The sequence below is a fragment of the Lemur catta genome, chromosome 18 (assembly GCF_020740605.2).
Source record: "Lemur catta isolate mLemCat1 chromosome 18, mLemCat1.pri, whole genome shotgun sequence".
Taxonomy (NCBI): Eukaryota; Metazoa; Chordata; class Mammalia; order Primates; family Lemuridae; genus Lemur; species Lemur catta.
In genome coordinates, this window is record NC_059145.1 from 32,810,152 (window position 1) to 32,826,817 (window position 16,666).

The 16,666-nt window shown below is 34.0% G+C and overlaps 1 protein-coding gene and 1 non-coding gene across 2 annotated transcripts in view; one reads left to right on the forward strand and one right to left on the reverse strand.

The window, feature by feature from the left end:
- The window catches only part of DNAH12 (dynein axonemal heavy chain 12), a 153,189-nt gene that overhangs the window by 106,225 nt on the left and 30,298 nt on the right, over positions 1-16,666 (forward strand). The window contains exons 52-58 of the mRNA XM_045530444.1: positions 934-1,175; positions 2,204-2,351; positions 2,653-2,798; positions 11,034-11,248; positions 11,998-12,190; positions 13,690-13,882; positions 16,022-16,194. Of these exons, the coding sequence (XP_045386400.1) occupies positions 934-1,175; positions 2,204-2,351; positions 2,653-2,798; positions 11,034-11,248; positions 11,998-12,190; positions 13,690-13,882; positions 16,022-16,194 (1,310 nt within the window). The remainder of the gene's footprint in view (positions 1-933; positions 1,176-2,203; positions 2,352-2,652; positions 2,799-11,033; positions 11,249-11,997; positions 12,191-13,689; positions 13,883-16,021; positions 16,195-16,666) is intronic.
- LOC123623737 lies at positions 7,633-7,735 on the reverse strand. The gene has a single exon (XR_006730015.1). It is a non-coding gene; the product is annotated as a U6 spliceosomal RNA (small nuclear RNA).

Below are 16,666 nucleotides of genomic sequence, written 5' to 3' on the forward strand. Positions count from 1 at the left end.
ATCCGCTAATGTCTCCTCTGAAGTCAAAAGTAGAAAAGGGAGCTTCCTACTTTCCATCTACTTATTTAACACATCTTCCTTCAGAATTTCAGCCCAGATGAGAGAAAGCAGGACATCTGGTGTCTGATACCTTGCTCTCTCTCTCTTCCCTCTGTGCTTTCAGCTGTATTTATGGCAATTTACCAGAAGGGTTAGGTCTAGCCTCTTTCCAGCTGGCACAAACTCTCTTTGGTCACCTTCTAAATTCTTTGTACCAAGGGATTATAGTACAATCAGTGATCAAGTTGGCCAAACCCCATTCTTGATATGCTCATGAGTATAACAAAGAACAACTTTAGAAAATTTCTTTTCTCTCAATAAAGTGTGACTTTTCAAGATTTGTTGAAGGAAATTCAATTTTGTTAGTGAAACTGAACATCAAGGATTTCTTTCTTTGTATTTCTGCCATCACAGTCTTAATCCTAGGAAGGCAGATGTCTGCTTCCATCTGACTGGGAAGATCACCGACTTGGAAAGAAAAAAAAACTGCCAAAACCTAAAACACGTTCATGTATTTAAACATATTATTTCTGTTACTTGTTTTTCTCTGTTTTTTGACAACAGTTGGGTGGCTCCTTACTCCTATTTTGAGACATCTTCTTATATATTGTGACATTTTTGCTGTATATTGTGACATTTGGTTAGTCCAGAATAGTTTGTCTATTTTATTGATAACAGTTTGCTAGTCCAGATGATTTATATAGTTTATAAAATATACAGGTGTGTTTTACTTTATTTGTGTGTAAAAATATGGTATAAGATTTAAGGCAAAATGTTCACTTTGTGTAATTTATTATTATAATGCATTTCTAATCCATGATATCTAAAAAGCAATTATATAGATGTCAGTTTTATATAGTACACATCACATCTGCTCATATTGTTCCCAAACAGGTAGTGGCGCCTAAGAAAGCTCGATTAACAGAAGCGCAAAAGTCCTTAGCTGAGACGATGGAGGTTTTGAATGAGAAGAGAGCAGAACTGGCAGAAGTAGAACATCATTTGGAAAATTTGCAAAAGATATTTCTTGAGAAAACGGAGGAAAAGGCTGCTTTAGAAGACCAGGTGAAACTCTGTGCTAAGAAACTTGAAAGAGCCTCACAACTAATTGGAGGACTGGGTGGAGAAAAATCAAGGTCAGATTTCTACTCATTTTAACAAAATTTAAGAATGTTAAGTTTGAATATGTGACCTTCTTTGGGCATTTATTATAATATGATTCCTGATTTTACAATGGCTGATTGAGAATGTAGAACATTCTACAAAGCACCTGGTCAGGCCTCTCCGAATAGAAATATCAATGTTGAGGATGGTGTTTGCAACTTGCTTTCAAATAGTTAAAAAAAGTGGGGGGGGGGGCGCAATTAAGGCAAATGATAACGATTTTTGAATCTAAGTGGTGAGTATGCAGTTGTTTGTTATGCAATTCTTTCCAATTTATGTATGTTCAAACTTTTTTGCAATAAAATGTTTGGGGGAAGTAGTGGATGTATGGCTCACTTGGTTAAATTTTATTTCAAAGAAGATATACCTGGCTTGATCTAACAAAAACAGTAAGTTTTATTTTAATCTGTTTACTTGAACTAGACAGCTAGCTATTTCATTTATTGATTGTATTTGTTGAATGAATAGCATGATAAGAAAATACTTTGAAGTGCAGATTAAATAGTTATGGAATATACCTTTTTATTGTAAGGATTTTATTGAATTGAAAAGATACCAACCTTAGCAATAGTATGTCAGCTTCTATAAACTTAAATGTAATTTTTGGTACTTAATTGCAAATGTCCCTATGTTTTACAGTCTAACAGTAAACACTGTCGTAAATAGCAGGGCCACTAGACCAAGTCATTCTGGAGAAAATTGTTAGGCAAAATGCTGATGTTTTGTTTGTATGTTTTTGGATATTCTGAAAGGCTGAGTCCTGCAAAAAATGCCTAGTATTTTAATAATGGAAAGAAGATTATCATTTGTATAACATGGACGTGTATCACAGCATATTAGAGGTAGAAGGGCTCCAACCGTTTCATTTTACAGATAAGCAAGTGCCCAGAATTTTATAGCTTTTCGTTACAGAATTGGACTAGAAGCCTCTTGTCCTTTCGATTACTATCTTCCATCATTCTCTAATGTGAATCTATTTTGTCTTTGGTTTATCATATAGATGGGCTCAAGCTGCAGATGATCTTCAGATAACATATGAAAATTTAACTGGTGATGTCTTGGTAGCAGCAGGAGTAATAGCCTACCTTGGCGCTTTCACTTCCGGCTTTCGACAAACATGTACACAAGATTGGAGCATGTTGTGCAAGGTAGTGATTTTACATTTTGTAAGTTTTGTTTTAGAACATTTGAAGTATATTTGGGGTATGTTGGAGGAAAGGATGATAATAAGGACAGAGAAAAGAATAACTAAAAATATGGAATCTTTCTTTTTTTGCTTCTAGTTTGATCAGTAAAATCCTTCCACAGTCCAAATTTTAATTCAGATTTTTTTGTGTTCCCTTGAGTTATTAAATAGTATCTAATAACAATTAGATCAATATTTTAATTAAAATTTTTTTCCATTAGCAAAATGAAAGAAAACATCAGATTTTTGTTTATTTCTTTCAGGAGAAAAAAATTCCATGTTCAGAAGAGTTCTTGTTGAGTAGGACCTTGGGTGATCCAGTAAAAATTAGAGCTTGGAATATTGCTGGATTACCAACAGATACATTCTCCATAGATAATGGAGTGATTGTTAAGAACTCTAGGCGTTGGTAAGAAACAAAAAGTATTTCTTTTTTCCACTGTTTTATTTGAAAGTTTTCAAATATATAGAAAAGTTGAAAGAATTTTACGATAAGCACCGATATAGCTACCACCTCCTATATTCTGCAATTAAAATTTTATTATTCTTTCTGCTTTATCACGTCTGTCCATCCCCCATCAATCCATCAAACCATTTGTTATGCATTTTTGTGTAAATTGCAGACATGCTCTCCAAATACTTCAGCATCCATATCACTAACTAAAGTTCAATATTTTTTTGTTTTTTCTTTTGAGGTAAAATTTACAAACAATGAAATACACGAAACTTAAATATACCATTCAGTGCGTTCTAACAAAAGTATATACCTGCACAACCCAAAGTTCTATCAAGATACAGAACATGATTGCAGCCCAGGAAGTTCCTTCATTCCCCTTTCCAGTAAATCTCCACTCTTACCCCACCCCAGGAAATCATTGTTCTGATTATTTCCCACCATAGGTTATTTTTGCATAGGTTATTTTTGCATGAGTTAGTTCTATAATTTCATAGAAATAGAATCATACTGTATGTACTCTTTTGTGTAAGGCTTCTTCCATTCAGCATAATTTTTTTGAAATTCATCCATATTATTGTATACGTTCGTACTATGTTGCTATTTTTTGTTGCTAAGTAATATTTCATTGCATGAATATATCACTGCTTATGCATTCTATTGATGGACAACTGGGCTATTTCTAGGTATTTATTTTAACTAGGTATTTCTACCCATTTTCAAGATGCTATAACTTGATAATTTATACAATTTAATGGATAACTTTTTCAATTGCTGTCATTGATAATCTGATAACTATAAAAACTTTTCAAACGGACTTTATTGTTACCTTTTTATCTATACCATGTTGAAAAACTTGGAAATTACTCTAATCTGAGAAATAGTTTTCTACAGTGGTTTTTGTTATCTAATTTTAAAAGTCTTTTCATGGAACCATATCTCAAATGTATGACGGATACTGTCAAGCTCTTGTATTCATCAGGTACTATTATAAGTGCCCTATATCCTCATAACATTCTCTTAGATATTATTATTATTATCTTACTTTACAGATGAGGAAATTGAGGCCTAGAGTGATTTAGCAATTTCAAATTTAGTAAGATAACTGAGCTAATAAATGGTGGAATCAGAATTTGAAGCCGAGCAATCTAACTGTCGACTCCTTGCTCTTAAGTACTATGCTATAATGAAATGTGGAAAAAAATATTATGCTCACTGCCTTTAAAATTGTAATGGAAATTTCTTTCTTCTTTTGGAATGCGAGATAAATTAAAGATATAAGGAAATCTAACATCCTGAAAATTTGAGTTATTGCTTGTTTTATATTCTTTGGAAACCTTGCTGGAAACCTCAAAACATCTAAGTCTCCTTTTTATTGATGTATTGTTTTAATAAAATAAGGATACATATAATCATGTTTTGATTGGTTTCCCATTCAAAATTTTACTTGAGAGTGAACATCCTTAGGTTGAAACATCTAAGCAATGAGCAAAATTTAATATAATCTGGAAAAAAGTATATTTTAGCTACTGAAAAATGTATTCTATGGTAGAGTAAGGACTATTCTATTTAACAGAATAGTGGACCCATGAGTTTTTGTTAATTCTGTTTTAGGACCCATTTCCATGTGTTTGGTGACCATTCAGATTTTTTAAATTGCAGTTTAGAAAACGCTGTTGGGATATCTGTAAGCCTTAACTGATATTCAGGGAAGCCAGAGGTTTCAGGGTAGTATGTAATTTGAAGAAAACAATCTGCCATTTCTGGCAGAAAGCTGACTGTTTTTTAATAAAGTGACATTCCAATGAAGTTACCCCTTCTGCCTATTATTTTTGGACTAGCTGGTCAGCAGGTCATGGACTGGGTAAGTTTTGGAGCATGAGCCTTCATCCTTATAGCCCAAACTCCACTTCTTGCCAGTTGGGCCCAGTACGATCGTCTATGGCTATCCTTCTTGACACCAATATGCTTGGTGCCGGGCACAGTGGCTCATGCTTGTAATCTCAACACTTTAGAAGGCGAGGCGGAAGGATCGCTTGAGCCCAGGACTTTGAGACCAGCCTGGGCAACATAGTGAGACTCCGTCTCTACAAAAAATTTAAAAAATTAGCCAGGCAAGGTGGCTCATGCCTGCAGTCCCAGCTACTCAGGAGGCTGAGGCAAGAGGATCCCTTGAGCCTAGGATTGAGGTTACAGTGAGCTATGATCTGGCCACTGCACTCCAGCCTGGGTGACAGAGTGAGACCTTGTCTCTAAAATAAATTTGTAAATAAAAAAGAAAAGAAAAAATTGGCTACAGAGGCTTAGTCTCCTCTCTTTGCCTCCTAACAGCAAAACCTAGTCATATAACTAATGCTCATGCTTTCAGTTACTCACTTTAAACTATCTTAAGGGTATCTCAGAGAAAAGATGGGCCAACAGCCCTCTCTGGTAAGTAAAAATGAAAAACCACTGGCAATTGAGGCCTCTCTCTCTCTCCTCACCAGCCCACCCCCTCCCCAGGTGGTAGAATTTATGTTCTGTGTCATTCTCTGTGAAGCTGCTTCATGAATCTGTCTCTGAAGATATTTATGCTGGCTCTGTTCCTCTGTGCACATGCCCAGGCTCTGTTCCTCTGTGCACATGCCCACTCGCTAAGGAAGCTTCGGTTCCTGGGTTCAAAAAACACATCAGTTGAATGATATAGATTAACCAGAACCATCGAGTCCAAACTCTAATTTCTGTAAAGAAAATCTGCTTGGTCTAGCTTGGGACAAATATCTATAGGTCTAGTGACCTATAGCTGGGGTATAGGTGACGTATAAGCCATTAGAGTAACAAACATGGGTATTGGAGGCCAGGAGTATAGTTCTTAGAAAAAGAATTGTGAGCTGAGAAATCGGTGTACTTTTTTCACAGAGTTAGGACTCTTGCTTTCTTTCATTTGCATTATTGGACACCATGAAATGTAAGAAACTAGTTATATTTATTTTTTATAATGATAGCCATTTACCCCAGCACTGTTTATTGAGTTATTCATCATTTCCTCACTGATTTGTATTGCTACCTTTGTCCTTTTAGTGTTTTTTGTTTTGTTTCGGGTTTTTTTTGTTTGTTTGTTTTTAGTGAGGACTTGTGAATTGGCCTGACAAGACTATTTTTCTTCTTACTTTTAATCAGAGTATTTAAATCTTTTACACTTAATGGAATTATTTAAATTTAAATCTACTATCTTGCTAGTCTTTTCTATTTGTCTCATCTGTTCTTTGTTCCTTTTATTTTTTTTTTCTACTTGGATTTGGATTAATTGAACTTTTTTAGGATTCCCTTTTATCTCCACTATTGGCTTATTGGTTATACACTCCCTGTTTTTAGTGTTTGCTATAGTGTTTACAATATCCATCTCTAGTTTATGACTGAATTCCTTCAAATAATTGTATACTACTATACATATAGTATAAGAATCTTTCAACAGTATATAATTCTAATATTTCCTATCTATTGTGCTGTTATATATTTATTTCACTTTTTCATTTACCATAAAATCCCATAATACATTGTTATAAATTTTGCTATAGACAGTAATTTATCTTTTAGAGTGATTAAATATAAGAAAAAAAGTCTTTTATGTTTACCTTCACTTATTCCCATTTTTGGACCTCTTCATTTCTTTGTGTGTCTGTCTAGTTTTACATTTCTTCTGCCTGAAGAATGTCATTTAATTCTTCCTGTGTACAGGTCTGCTGGCAATGAATTCACTCAGCTTTTTTTTTAGTCTAAAAAATTTTTTAAAAAAATTGATACATAATTAGTTGTATCAACTGATTTAGTTTTGTACATATTTTTGGGATAAATGTGGTATTTTGATACATGTATGCAACATTTAATGATCAAATGAGGGTAACTGGGATATTAATCACCTCAAACATTTATCTTTTCTTTGTGTCGGGAACATTCCAATTCTTCTCTTCTAGCTATTTTAAACTATACAATAAATTACTGTTAACTATAGTCACCCTACTGTACTATTGAACACTGGATCTTATTTCTTCTATCTAACTATATATCTGTACCCATTAACCAACCTTGAAAAAAATCTTTATTTCATTTTCAGTTTGAAAGATATTTTTTGCTGGGTTTGAGATTCTGGGTTGATAGTTGTTTTTGTTTACGTTTTATTTTCCTTTTAAGATGTCACTCCATTGCTTCTGGCTTGCACAGTCTGATGAGAAGTCTACTTTGAGCTTATTTTAGTTCCTCTTATATAATGTATCTTTTTTTTCTTCTGGCAACCTTCAAATTTTTTTCTATCTTTAGTTTTCAGCAGTTTGATGTGTCCAGGTGTGTTATGCACGTGTGTGTGTGTGTGTGTGTGTGTGTTTGTGTGCGCGCGCTTTCATCTTAATATTTATACTGATTGAGGTTCTCTAAACTGAGATCTACCTCATTTTCTCCATCTTCTCTGAGATTTCAGTGACACACTAATAAGTCTGTTTGATACTGTCCTGTAGCTATTTGATGCCCTGGTCTGCTTTTTCTTTTTCTTTCTTTTTTTTTTTTTTTAGTTTTTTTATGCTTGTCACTTTTATTGATACATAATATTTTAAATGATTATGGGGGTACATATGATATTTTGTTACATGCATAGAATGTGCCTTGATCAAGTCAGGGTATTAAGGGTATCTATCACCTTGAGTATTTATCATTTACGTGTGTTGAGAACATTTCAGGTCCTCTCTTCTAGCTACTTTGAAATGTATAATACATTGTTGTTAACTATAGTCACCCTACTCTACTGTTGAAATTAGAACTTAATATGGAATGTGTCATGAATTCATGTGTCATCCTTGTACAGGGGCCATGATAATCTTCTCTGTATCATTCCAATTTTAGTATATGTGCTGCCAAAGCAATATCTGCTTTTATCACTTTTTTCTTTTTGAGTGTCAGTCTGAGTAATGTTGCTTAACTTATCTTAATAACTATATTAACTGATTCTCTCCTCAATTGTGTTGAATCTACCCACAGCTTACGAAAGGAATTCTTTAGATTTGACATATTTTTTCTTTCTAGTATTTCCATTTAAGTCTTTCTTATAGTTTCCATCTTTCTGCTGGAGACCATCTCTTCAGGCATGTTGTCCACCTTTTCTACTAACTCTTTTTAGCATTTTCGTTATAGTTATTTTTTTTAAATTCTTGTCTATTTCCAACAGTTGTGTCATCTCTGAGTCTGTTTCTGTTGGTGTCATTATCACTTGGGAATGTTTTGGTGTTTTTTCTTGCTTATTAATATATCTTAAATATTTGACTGAATGCTGGATATCGTGGGTCTAACAATAGATATGAACTAAATGGCATATATTCTTGGAAATGGGCATACTTCTTTTTCTGTCATATATCATTGGGTTTTGTTGTTGCTATGCTAAAGTTTAGGGGACAAGAGGTTTCAAATTTATCTAGCTATGGGTCTAAGCTTAGACTGGCGGCTTGGGTTCTGGAATGTTTTTCTCAGTGTAGAGTTTTACCTTCAGCTTTCAACCATTCGTGAATACTTATGTCACAGAGAAAGTCTTTCTTTACATTTTTCCTCTTCCTCTGCATGTAGATTGCCCCTCCTTCCTATTCCAGCAAATTGTGCATTCTAGCTATAGTTCGTCTTGAGTAAGAGTTTCCTACTCCTCTCCTAGGAGAGATCTCTACTTGGTAATGGTTGGTAAAGTTATAATGTTTTGGCCCAGACATTTTCCTGCCTCTCCCCTAGGGGTTGAGTTCTTCTTTTGCCCTTCCCTCAGCTGCAATGTGTGTTTTGCTTTTACTTTTTCCAGGATTCCCCAGAGTATTACTTGCCAAATATATTTTAATGTTCCTGCTTGGAGTTTCCTCAGTCACACAGATAGTATAAATTTATACCCTAAACCTATATGAGATATAGAGCATAGCCACAGTTTCTCAGGAGACACTTTTTCTCAGCCAGAGATTCAAAACATTTCCTCAGAAATCAAAACATTTCCTTCTTGTCTCCTTATGCATAGGGTTGGAACTTTTCTATCCATGATTTAGCTAAGCTTTTGTAGGTTTCATCTTAATGCAGGGATGTCAGTTCCAGCCTCCTGCCACATGTGGACCGAGTGAGCCCTTAGGTTATCAGATTGACACTCTGCCCAAGTCTAGCTGTCAGTTCAGCCCACACACTTACTGCTCTGGATTTCAGTTTTGTCTGTTTCTGACACCTATAATTTTCTGTATGTATGTGTTATGTGTCTCTGTATGTATCTTTTAAATGCATGCCTCAATTCACTATATAATTAAAATAATGTCCTATTTTACCCATCAGAAGTAGGTAGAAGAAGGATTTTTAGGTTATATAGCCTGTCATGCGGCTAGGACCATAGTTTATAATTATTCAATCATTGTGCTTGCTGCTCATGATTTCTGGGAGTTTGTCTGTTTATAATATTGTGGAATGTTTGAGAGCAGTTCAGACTCTGGTGTCAGGATATTTGGGTTCAAATTTTTCTCTATCACTTTCTGTCTTGAGATTTTGGTAACTTATTGAACCTTTTAGCCTCAGTAGCACCATCTATAAATGGAGATAACTCCTACCTCATAGAAATGTTGTGAGAAAGCACTTAGCACATGGTAAGTGCTCAGCAAAGCTTAATTTTTATAATTATCTTCCAATACCTCATTTTAGTGTTAAAATTCTAGTGTTACCTTAAGTTCTGATTTTGCTAATGTTTTAACCATAATGAAAGTACTCAGTGTGCTCCATTTTTTAGTGTTTAATATATCACTTTGGCTACTTAATAGCAAAGCTTATTTTCTCCCAAATTACCACCTCTGTCAGAAATATAGATGGATAATTCTGCTTTATTCAGACTGCCCAAAGATCTCAAATGTAGACTAGTATCATTTTTATGCCTAAAGTAAGGTATATTTAGAATAAAATACCATGGCATGGCCTTATCTCTATAATGAACACAATAACTCAATTTCACATTAGATTATATTAAATAGAAATTGGATTCCTTTTAGAGTAGACAAGCTCTAATTATTGGATTGCCAAGAACATTGATTAACATTAGAATGTTAATTTGTAGGAATTGTTACTTTTTGCAAAGGAATGAACAAATACAGTATTTTTCTAATAATAAAGATATGTAAGGAAGGAAAAATGCCCTTTTAAAGAGGGACTTAGAAGGTACTAAAAACATCTAGTCTGATTACTAGGCAATTTTTAAGCAGTTGTATACAAAAATAACTTTCTCGTTTGCAGAACACCATTTCTCTATTTGCTGTGGTTAGGAAAAGTAGATTTTATCTTGTGTCTAGACCTTTTTGTGGTTCAGGTAGGATTTCAGCACAATTTGAGCTGAGAAAGAAAACAACCAGTCACTTAGTTTTGTCTTTTGGAAAAGAAATAAAATAAAAGAACACAGTTATCTGGGAGTAGATTAAAGAGTTTATTCATAGACAAAGGGAAAGGAGATTTTAGCCCTAGAAGCAGTTGTAATAGAAAAAGAATGTCCGAGAAAGCTGAAGTCACATGGGACAAAAACTCTCCTTTCTTTGCTGTACTTTTTAAAGAAAATTTAATGTACTATACTGAATACGAAAGAAACCTAGGACAATCAGCATCATCCCTGAGGAAGGGGAAAGCACATCGTATTTTAAATATCTAAACAATGAATCATATACTCTTGTATACAAAGTCTTTACTGGACTTAGAAAAAACTGCTAAATAGATCTCAAATATATAGTCTACTTGGACACTTAGTTTGTGGTTCTACTCATAACTTGAGAAAATCCTTCATAGGATAGTGGTTCTCTTGTTTTAAATTTGTATCAAATACTTTATAGTATTATTTTTCAGATTATGTTAGCAAATGTCATGTATTAAAGTTACCATGAAGACAGTGTGTTATATTGGAAAGAGCAGAGCACTCATCACAGGTTCACAAGCCGCTGAACTAGTTATGGAACCTTGGAGCCTTGGGGAGAGTACTTCCTGAGACTGAATTTCTTTATTTGAAAAATAAATGAGAATGAAACTTCTCACAGGGTTTTTTGAATATTAATCTTGATAATGTATGTGAAATACTTTGTATTTGTACAAATTGATGGTGATGTTTATTATTTAAATTACATAACTTTAAAGAAATCTCAACATTTATGTATTCCTCTCAGAATTTTTCTCATTATATTATAGGCCTTTAATGATTGACCCCCAAGGTCAAGCCAATAAGTGGATAAAAAACTCTGAGAAAGAAAATCAGCTTAGTGTTATTAAGCTATCAGATTCAGACTATATGAGAACATTGGAAAACTGTATTCAGTTTGGAACTCCACTTCTATTAGAAAATGTTGGTGAAGAACTGGATCCATCTTTGGAGCCTTTACTACTTAAACAAACTTTTAAACAAGGTATAAGGCAATTAATATTAGTTGGTAGAACTGAAAGATGATTGGATTATCCTTGAATCATGAAAGAAAACCTGTATGTAAATTTAATAATAATGTAAGTAACTCAGAATTTCTGGGTAATTGTTATGAGTGAAAGGAAATTTGGGACAAGCTATCAGGAATGAACCTTGGTCGGGTATTCTAAGATAAAGACAATACCTTGTTCTCTCTTCATTTCCTTAACCACTGCACTGTTATCTAGACTTTTGTTCTTAGAGAACATAAAGAAGTTGAAGCCAGCCCACAATTCCTTTATCTTGTGACCACTGACCACACAAAGTCCATTATTATGAATAGTGATGGTGAATGTGAGCCAGAGTTGAGTTTAGGTAAACACTGTCCACCTTAAATCTTTCTGCTTATAGCAATTTTGTCTCTGCCCAGTACTGGTACTGTTAAGAGCTTTAGTCATATACAAATATTAATATTTTGGAACTATGATTGAAAACTGATTGAGGAAGAAAGCTCAAAAGAAATCTTGATTTACCAAGCTTCATGATACCCAGAGAAAATGTCCTATAGTATCCCAGAATGAGGTTGCTATATAATTGCTTATTTGCTGCTTTATCTGTGACTTTGGCACACCTGTTTTCTACTTCAAATTGCTTTAGGACCCTTTATTTGTAACCTAGGCAAGGCCTTAGAAGTACATAGGGAGAGGGGCTATTGTAACTGGCTCACTTACTATGCATTTGTTTTCTGAACTATAGGTGGCATTGATTGTATCAGACTTGGTGAAGTCATTATTGAGTATTCCATGGATTTCAAATTTTATATTACCACAAAACTGAGAAATCCACACTATATGCCAGAGCTGGCCACAAAGGTATCTTTGCTCAATTTCATGATAACTCCAGAAGGACTTGAAGATCAATTACTAGGTATTGTTGTTGCAAAGGAGAGGTATGTATTTTCTTAGATGCTTCCAGATGGTTTAGAGAGGAATATTTGTAGGCCATTAATACTTTTGTGATTATTTTGAAACTTCGTCCAATTTTATATTTTATTATTATAAGTTAAATAATCATATAATATTTAAAATAGCCATTCTGTAACAAGTAAGTTATAAACCAACCATGTTATGTTGGACTTTTAGTATGAGTAGTAGGATTCAGGTTACATGCCATGACTAACTGATTGTTTGAGCCAGAAATTTCACCCCTAGGAATATGTGCTATCGACATAATCAGAAATGCATTCATTCTTATATATATAGTATGTTAATTAAATAATAAATGCTTAGTATACAAAAGAAAAAGCAGCATATAAAACTATATACAGTATAGATAATATTTTATATAAAAATTAATGGATGGATATACATCTTATATATATAAAAAGAAAAAAAAAGATTTTGGGCCAGACGTGGTGGCTCATGCCTATAGTCCTAGAAACTTGGGAAGCTGAGGCTGGGGGATTGCTTCAGCCCAGGAATTTGAGGCTGCAGTGAGCTATGATGAAGTCACTGCATTCCAACCTGAGTGAACACAGCAAGACCCTCCATCTTAAAAAAAAAAAAAAAAAAAAAATGATTGGGAAGGAATATACCAGAATGTTAACAGTGATTATCCCTGTGGTGATAAGATTATAGGTAATTTTTGTTGTTTTCTTCATACTTTATGTATTTTTCTATTACTAGTATATATTATTTTTTAAATGAGAAAAAATATTATGAGACCCGGAAGGGCTATTAGTAAAGAATTTCTTCAAGAAGGAAATCTTGTATTCTACTTGAAGCTTAATGTAACATTATCAAGTGGTCTATTAAATGAAATCAAATTGAAAGTAAAAATAAATAACTATGAGACAGTTTTGTTACTTCCAATGTTTAAAATCCTACTTGTATAGTATCCAAGACAGAATCATGTCATAACATATTCTTTACATGGTGGATTGTGTTATTTTGCAGTTTCATCTCATCTTTGTTTATTAAGATGTATCTTTTTTGCCTTTCACTTAAAGATCCAGTTGTATGACCAGTCATCCTTTCTATGTTTGCTATTATGTTAATAGAAGATATAATAAAAATGAGATTTATTGATGACAAAACCAAGAAACAGATAAGAAGTTTCAGACTCTGAGTCTCTTCTGCAATTCTTATTCTCACATAACCTGCTACGCCATATAGATAAATCTAACATATTCTTAGACTTACTGTGGCATGTGTTATTGCCACATTTTACATGTGTACAATTTGTGCTCTTCTTTTGCTTGAATTTCTCAAATTGTTATTTGTATGGAAGTATTTTTCCCTTAAATTAAGATGAAGAGATTAGTCACCATAGTTTGTATTACATGCCTACAGAATTATTTAAATGTCTATGAAATTGTGATACATAAAATTTAGATATAAATTTACATGAAAGACTACAAATTTAGACTAAATATTTCTATCTTTTTAGGCCAGAATTAGAAGAGGAACGAAATGCTCTTATTCTTCAGTCTGCAGCTAATAAGAAACAGCTAAAAGAAATAGAGACAAAAATTTTAGAAACATTATCATCTTCAGAAGGGAATATTTTAGAAGATGAAAGTGCAATTAAAGTCTTAGACTCTGCCAAAATGATGTCCAATGAGATAACAAAGAAACAGCAGGTAAAAAAAGAATCCTGGAAATCTTTTGGTTCTTAAGATTCTAATTTGTTTCCAGTCCCTGAGGAAAGTGCTATAATAGGCTTACTAGACAAGAAAAAGAATTGATAAAATACCAAAACATAGAAACTAATTTTAAACTTGTAAGAGAATATCTTATTGTTAAATTATTCGAAACTTGGTCTGATCTATATGGTATCTATACACAGAAGAAATAAATTTAGAATAAAAGTTTATAATATATATTTATAATTATTGGATAGGTAAGACAGACTAGTTGGGCTCATTCAAGTTTTAGTTGACTCTTCTAAAAATGGAATTTAAGAACTTGTCTTAACCTCTGTTCCAGTTGGAGTTTGAGGTGTGTGGAGATAGTTTCTGGTTGATTGGACAATAAGAGGTTCTAGGAATGAATAGAGATGTTCTTCTGACATTACCTTGTCATTTGTTTGTCAAGGAGAGAGGTATGAGTGTTTAGGGTAGGGGAAGGGAGACAAGTAGCTTATAGGCAATAACACATTTGTTGCAAATTCATCTAACATGGCCAAATGATATTTTTATTTACTTATCTTTTTATAGAATCATACTGTGTTATAGCTGGGAGAGACCTTAGCTATTGGTTATCTTTTGCACTTCATTATTGAGAAAACTAGGTCCCAGAAAGGTTAGCTGAAGCCCAAGTTCACACAATTCAGTGGTATTACAGAATGACTTCTGTAGGCTAAGTGTACTAATTTTCAGATTTTTTGGTCCTCCTTAGCCCACCCAGTGAATTAAGTACTCCTTCACTTTGGGGTAATTAAAACATAGACGGAAACCTAAACAGAGATTGCAGCAATCACTCAGTATCTCTCCATCACCACCACCACCCTTCTCCCCAGTTTATCAGTTGTGTAAATTAGATTTAGTTTTGCATGAATGTGATGGTAATGACTCTTTCTTGTCAGGTGTACTTTGGTTTTTGTTTTTTCATCTCAGGAGAGCCAAAAGAGTAGAGTCTTAAAGTAATATTCCATGGCAACCTCCCATGTGGGACCATAGCTAAGATATTCTGTAGTGTCTCCCTTCCCAATTCCTGTCCATCAGAGAAAAACAAGTTTCTCATTGTCCCCTCACCATACTGGTTTTCAAAGGGGAGAGAGCGTAAGGAGCATCCATTGGCTTATTTCCTATTTTTTTGTTTTAAGAGACAATGTCTCACTCTGTCACCCAGGCTAGTGCCCAATACCACCTGACTTTAGTTTCTGAAGCTCTTAAAGCTTTAATTCTCCAGGGAAAATTTTGATTAGCTTATCTTGGATCTGGCCCTATCCCTGCCTCCTGATTGAATCAGCTACAGATAGGATTCAATATAAATATGACTACATAGGCATACTCATTCATCAGAGTCTGTAGATAGCATTACCAAAGGAGGGAGAGTGAGTTGGAGCAGTGCTTGAAATATTTTGCCTATAGAATAGATTGAGTTGTCAGTTGAAGAGCTATTATATTGGAGAAAATTTTTCTTTTTGGGTTGAATATCTACAGTCCTATTAAGTTAGAAAAGTTAAACATCTGAGAAACTAGTTGGCTAAAAAAACGTATTCTTAACTTGTAAAATCATCAGCCAACAAATAATTTTGAGTACGTACCTTGTTGGACTTTGAGCTGCCTTCTGGTACATGTGTTAACACCTTAAGCATACACACGTGCACACTTGCTCTCCCACTCTCTCTTCCTCCCCCTTTCCCACTCTCTTACCTATTAAAATAAAATGGGGTGAATGACTACAGTAGACACATGTCAGAGGCAAAGAATAAGCCAAAATTAACAGCTCTGGTATTTCTCAAATAAGAAAGACATGGTCAGTGGTTAATTTTTTCTTTTTTCCTCTCTTGTTCCCTGTATCTCTCCTTCCCCTTCCTTGATCCCTGATTCTTTCCCTTTCCTCCTTTCCCTCACTCCCTCCCTCCTCCCTTCCTTCCTTCCGTCCTTCCTTTTTAGCATGATAAAGCCCTCTCTTGTAAACTATGCTTAAATTAGGTTTATATAATTTTGTCCTTGAGTTAGAGGGTATTTTTTTACCCTAAACGTAATTATATGAAAAGTACATAGTTAAAATACACTTCTTGTCTTGTAATCTTGCCTTTTCTCTTCATCTAGATTGCGGAAAAAACAGAAATCAAAATAGCAGAGTCTCGAGAAGGCTATAGGCCCATCGCTAAACATTCATCGGTATTATTCTTTAGCATTGCAGATCTGGCTAACATTGATCCCATGTACCAGTACTCTCTCACTTGGTTTGTGAACCTTTATATCAACTCTATTCATGACAGGTAAACACTCTCTACCTTCATTCATTTTCCCTAGGTTGGATTTTCACAATCCTTTCCATTTAAAAAATATAACCTTTTTTTCTTATTATTTATATAATATGTATTCATTGTAGAATATCAAAATATGTAAAAGTGAAAAGAAATAAGGAAGGGAAGAAAGAAAAGAATTAAAGTCTCCTCTCTATTTTAAGTTGTTTCACTACTACTCAAGATTTAGGCTTAGAAGGATTAGCTTTAGTTCTTTTATTCTTCTATTTTAAATATTCAGTAAGGCACAGGACTATTCTGCTGGCAACTCTAGTTTATCTTTCTATAGCCTTCAAGTCTCTAAAACGTTTCAGTCCCATATTTCTAATAGTTTGCTATATATTTTCACTTTAATCAGTTAATGAATGGACATAGATTTTGGAGTCAGTCTAGGGTTGGGGATCATGTCTCAGTTCTGCCACATACTAGCTACATGACTACAGGC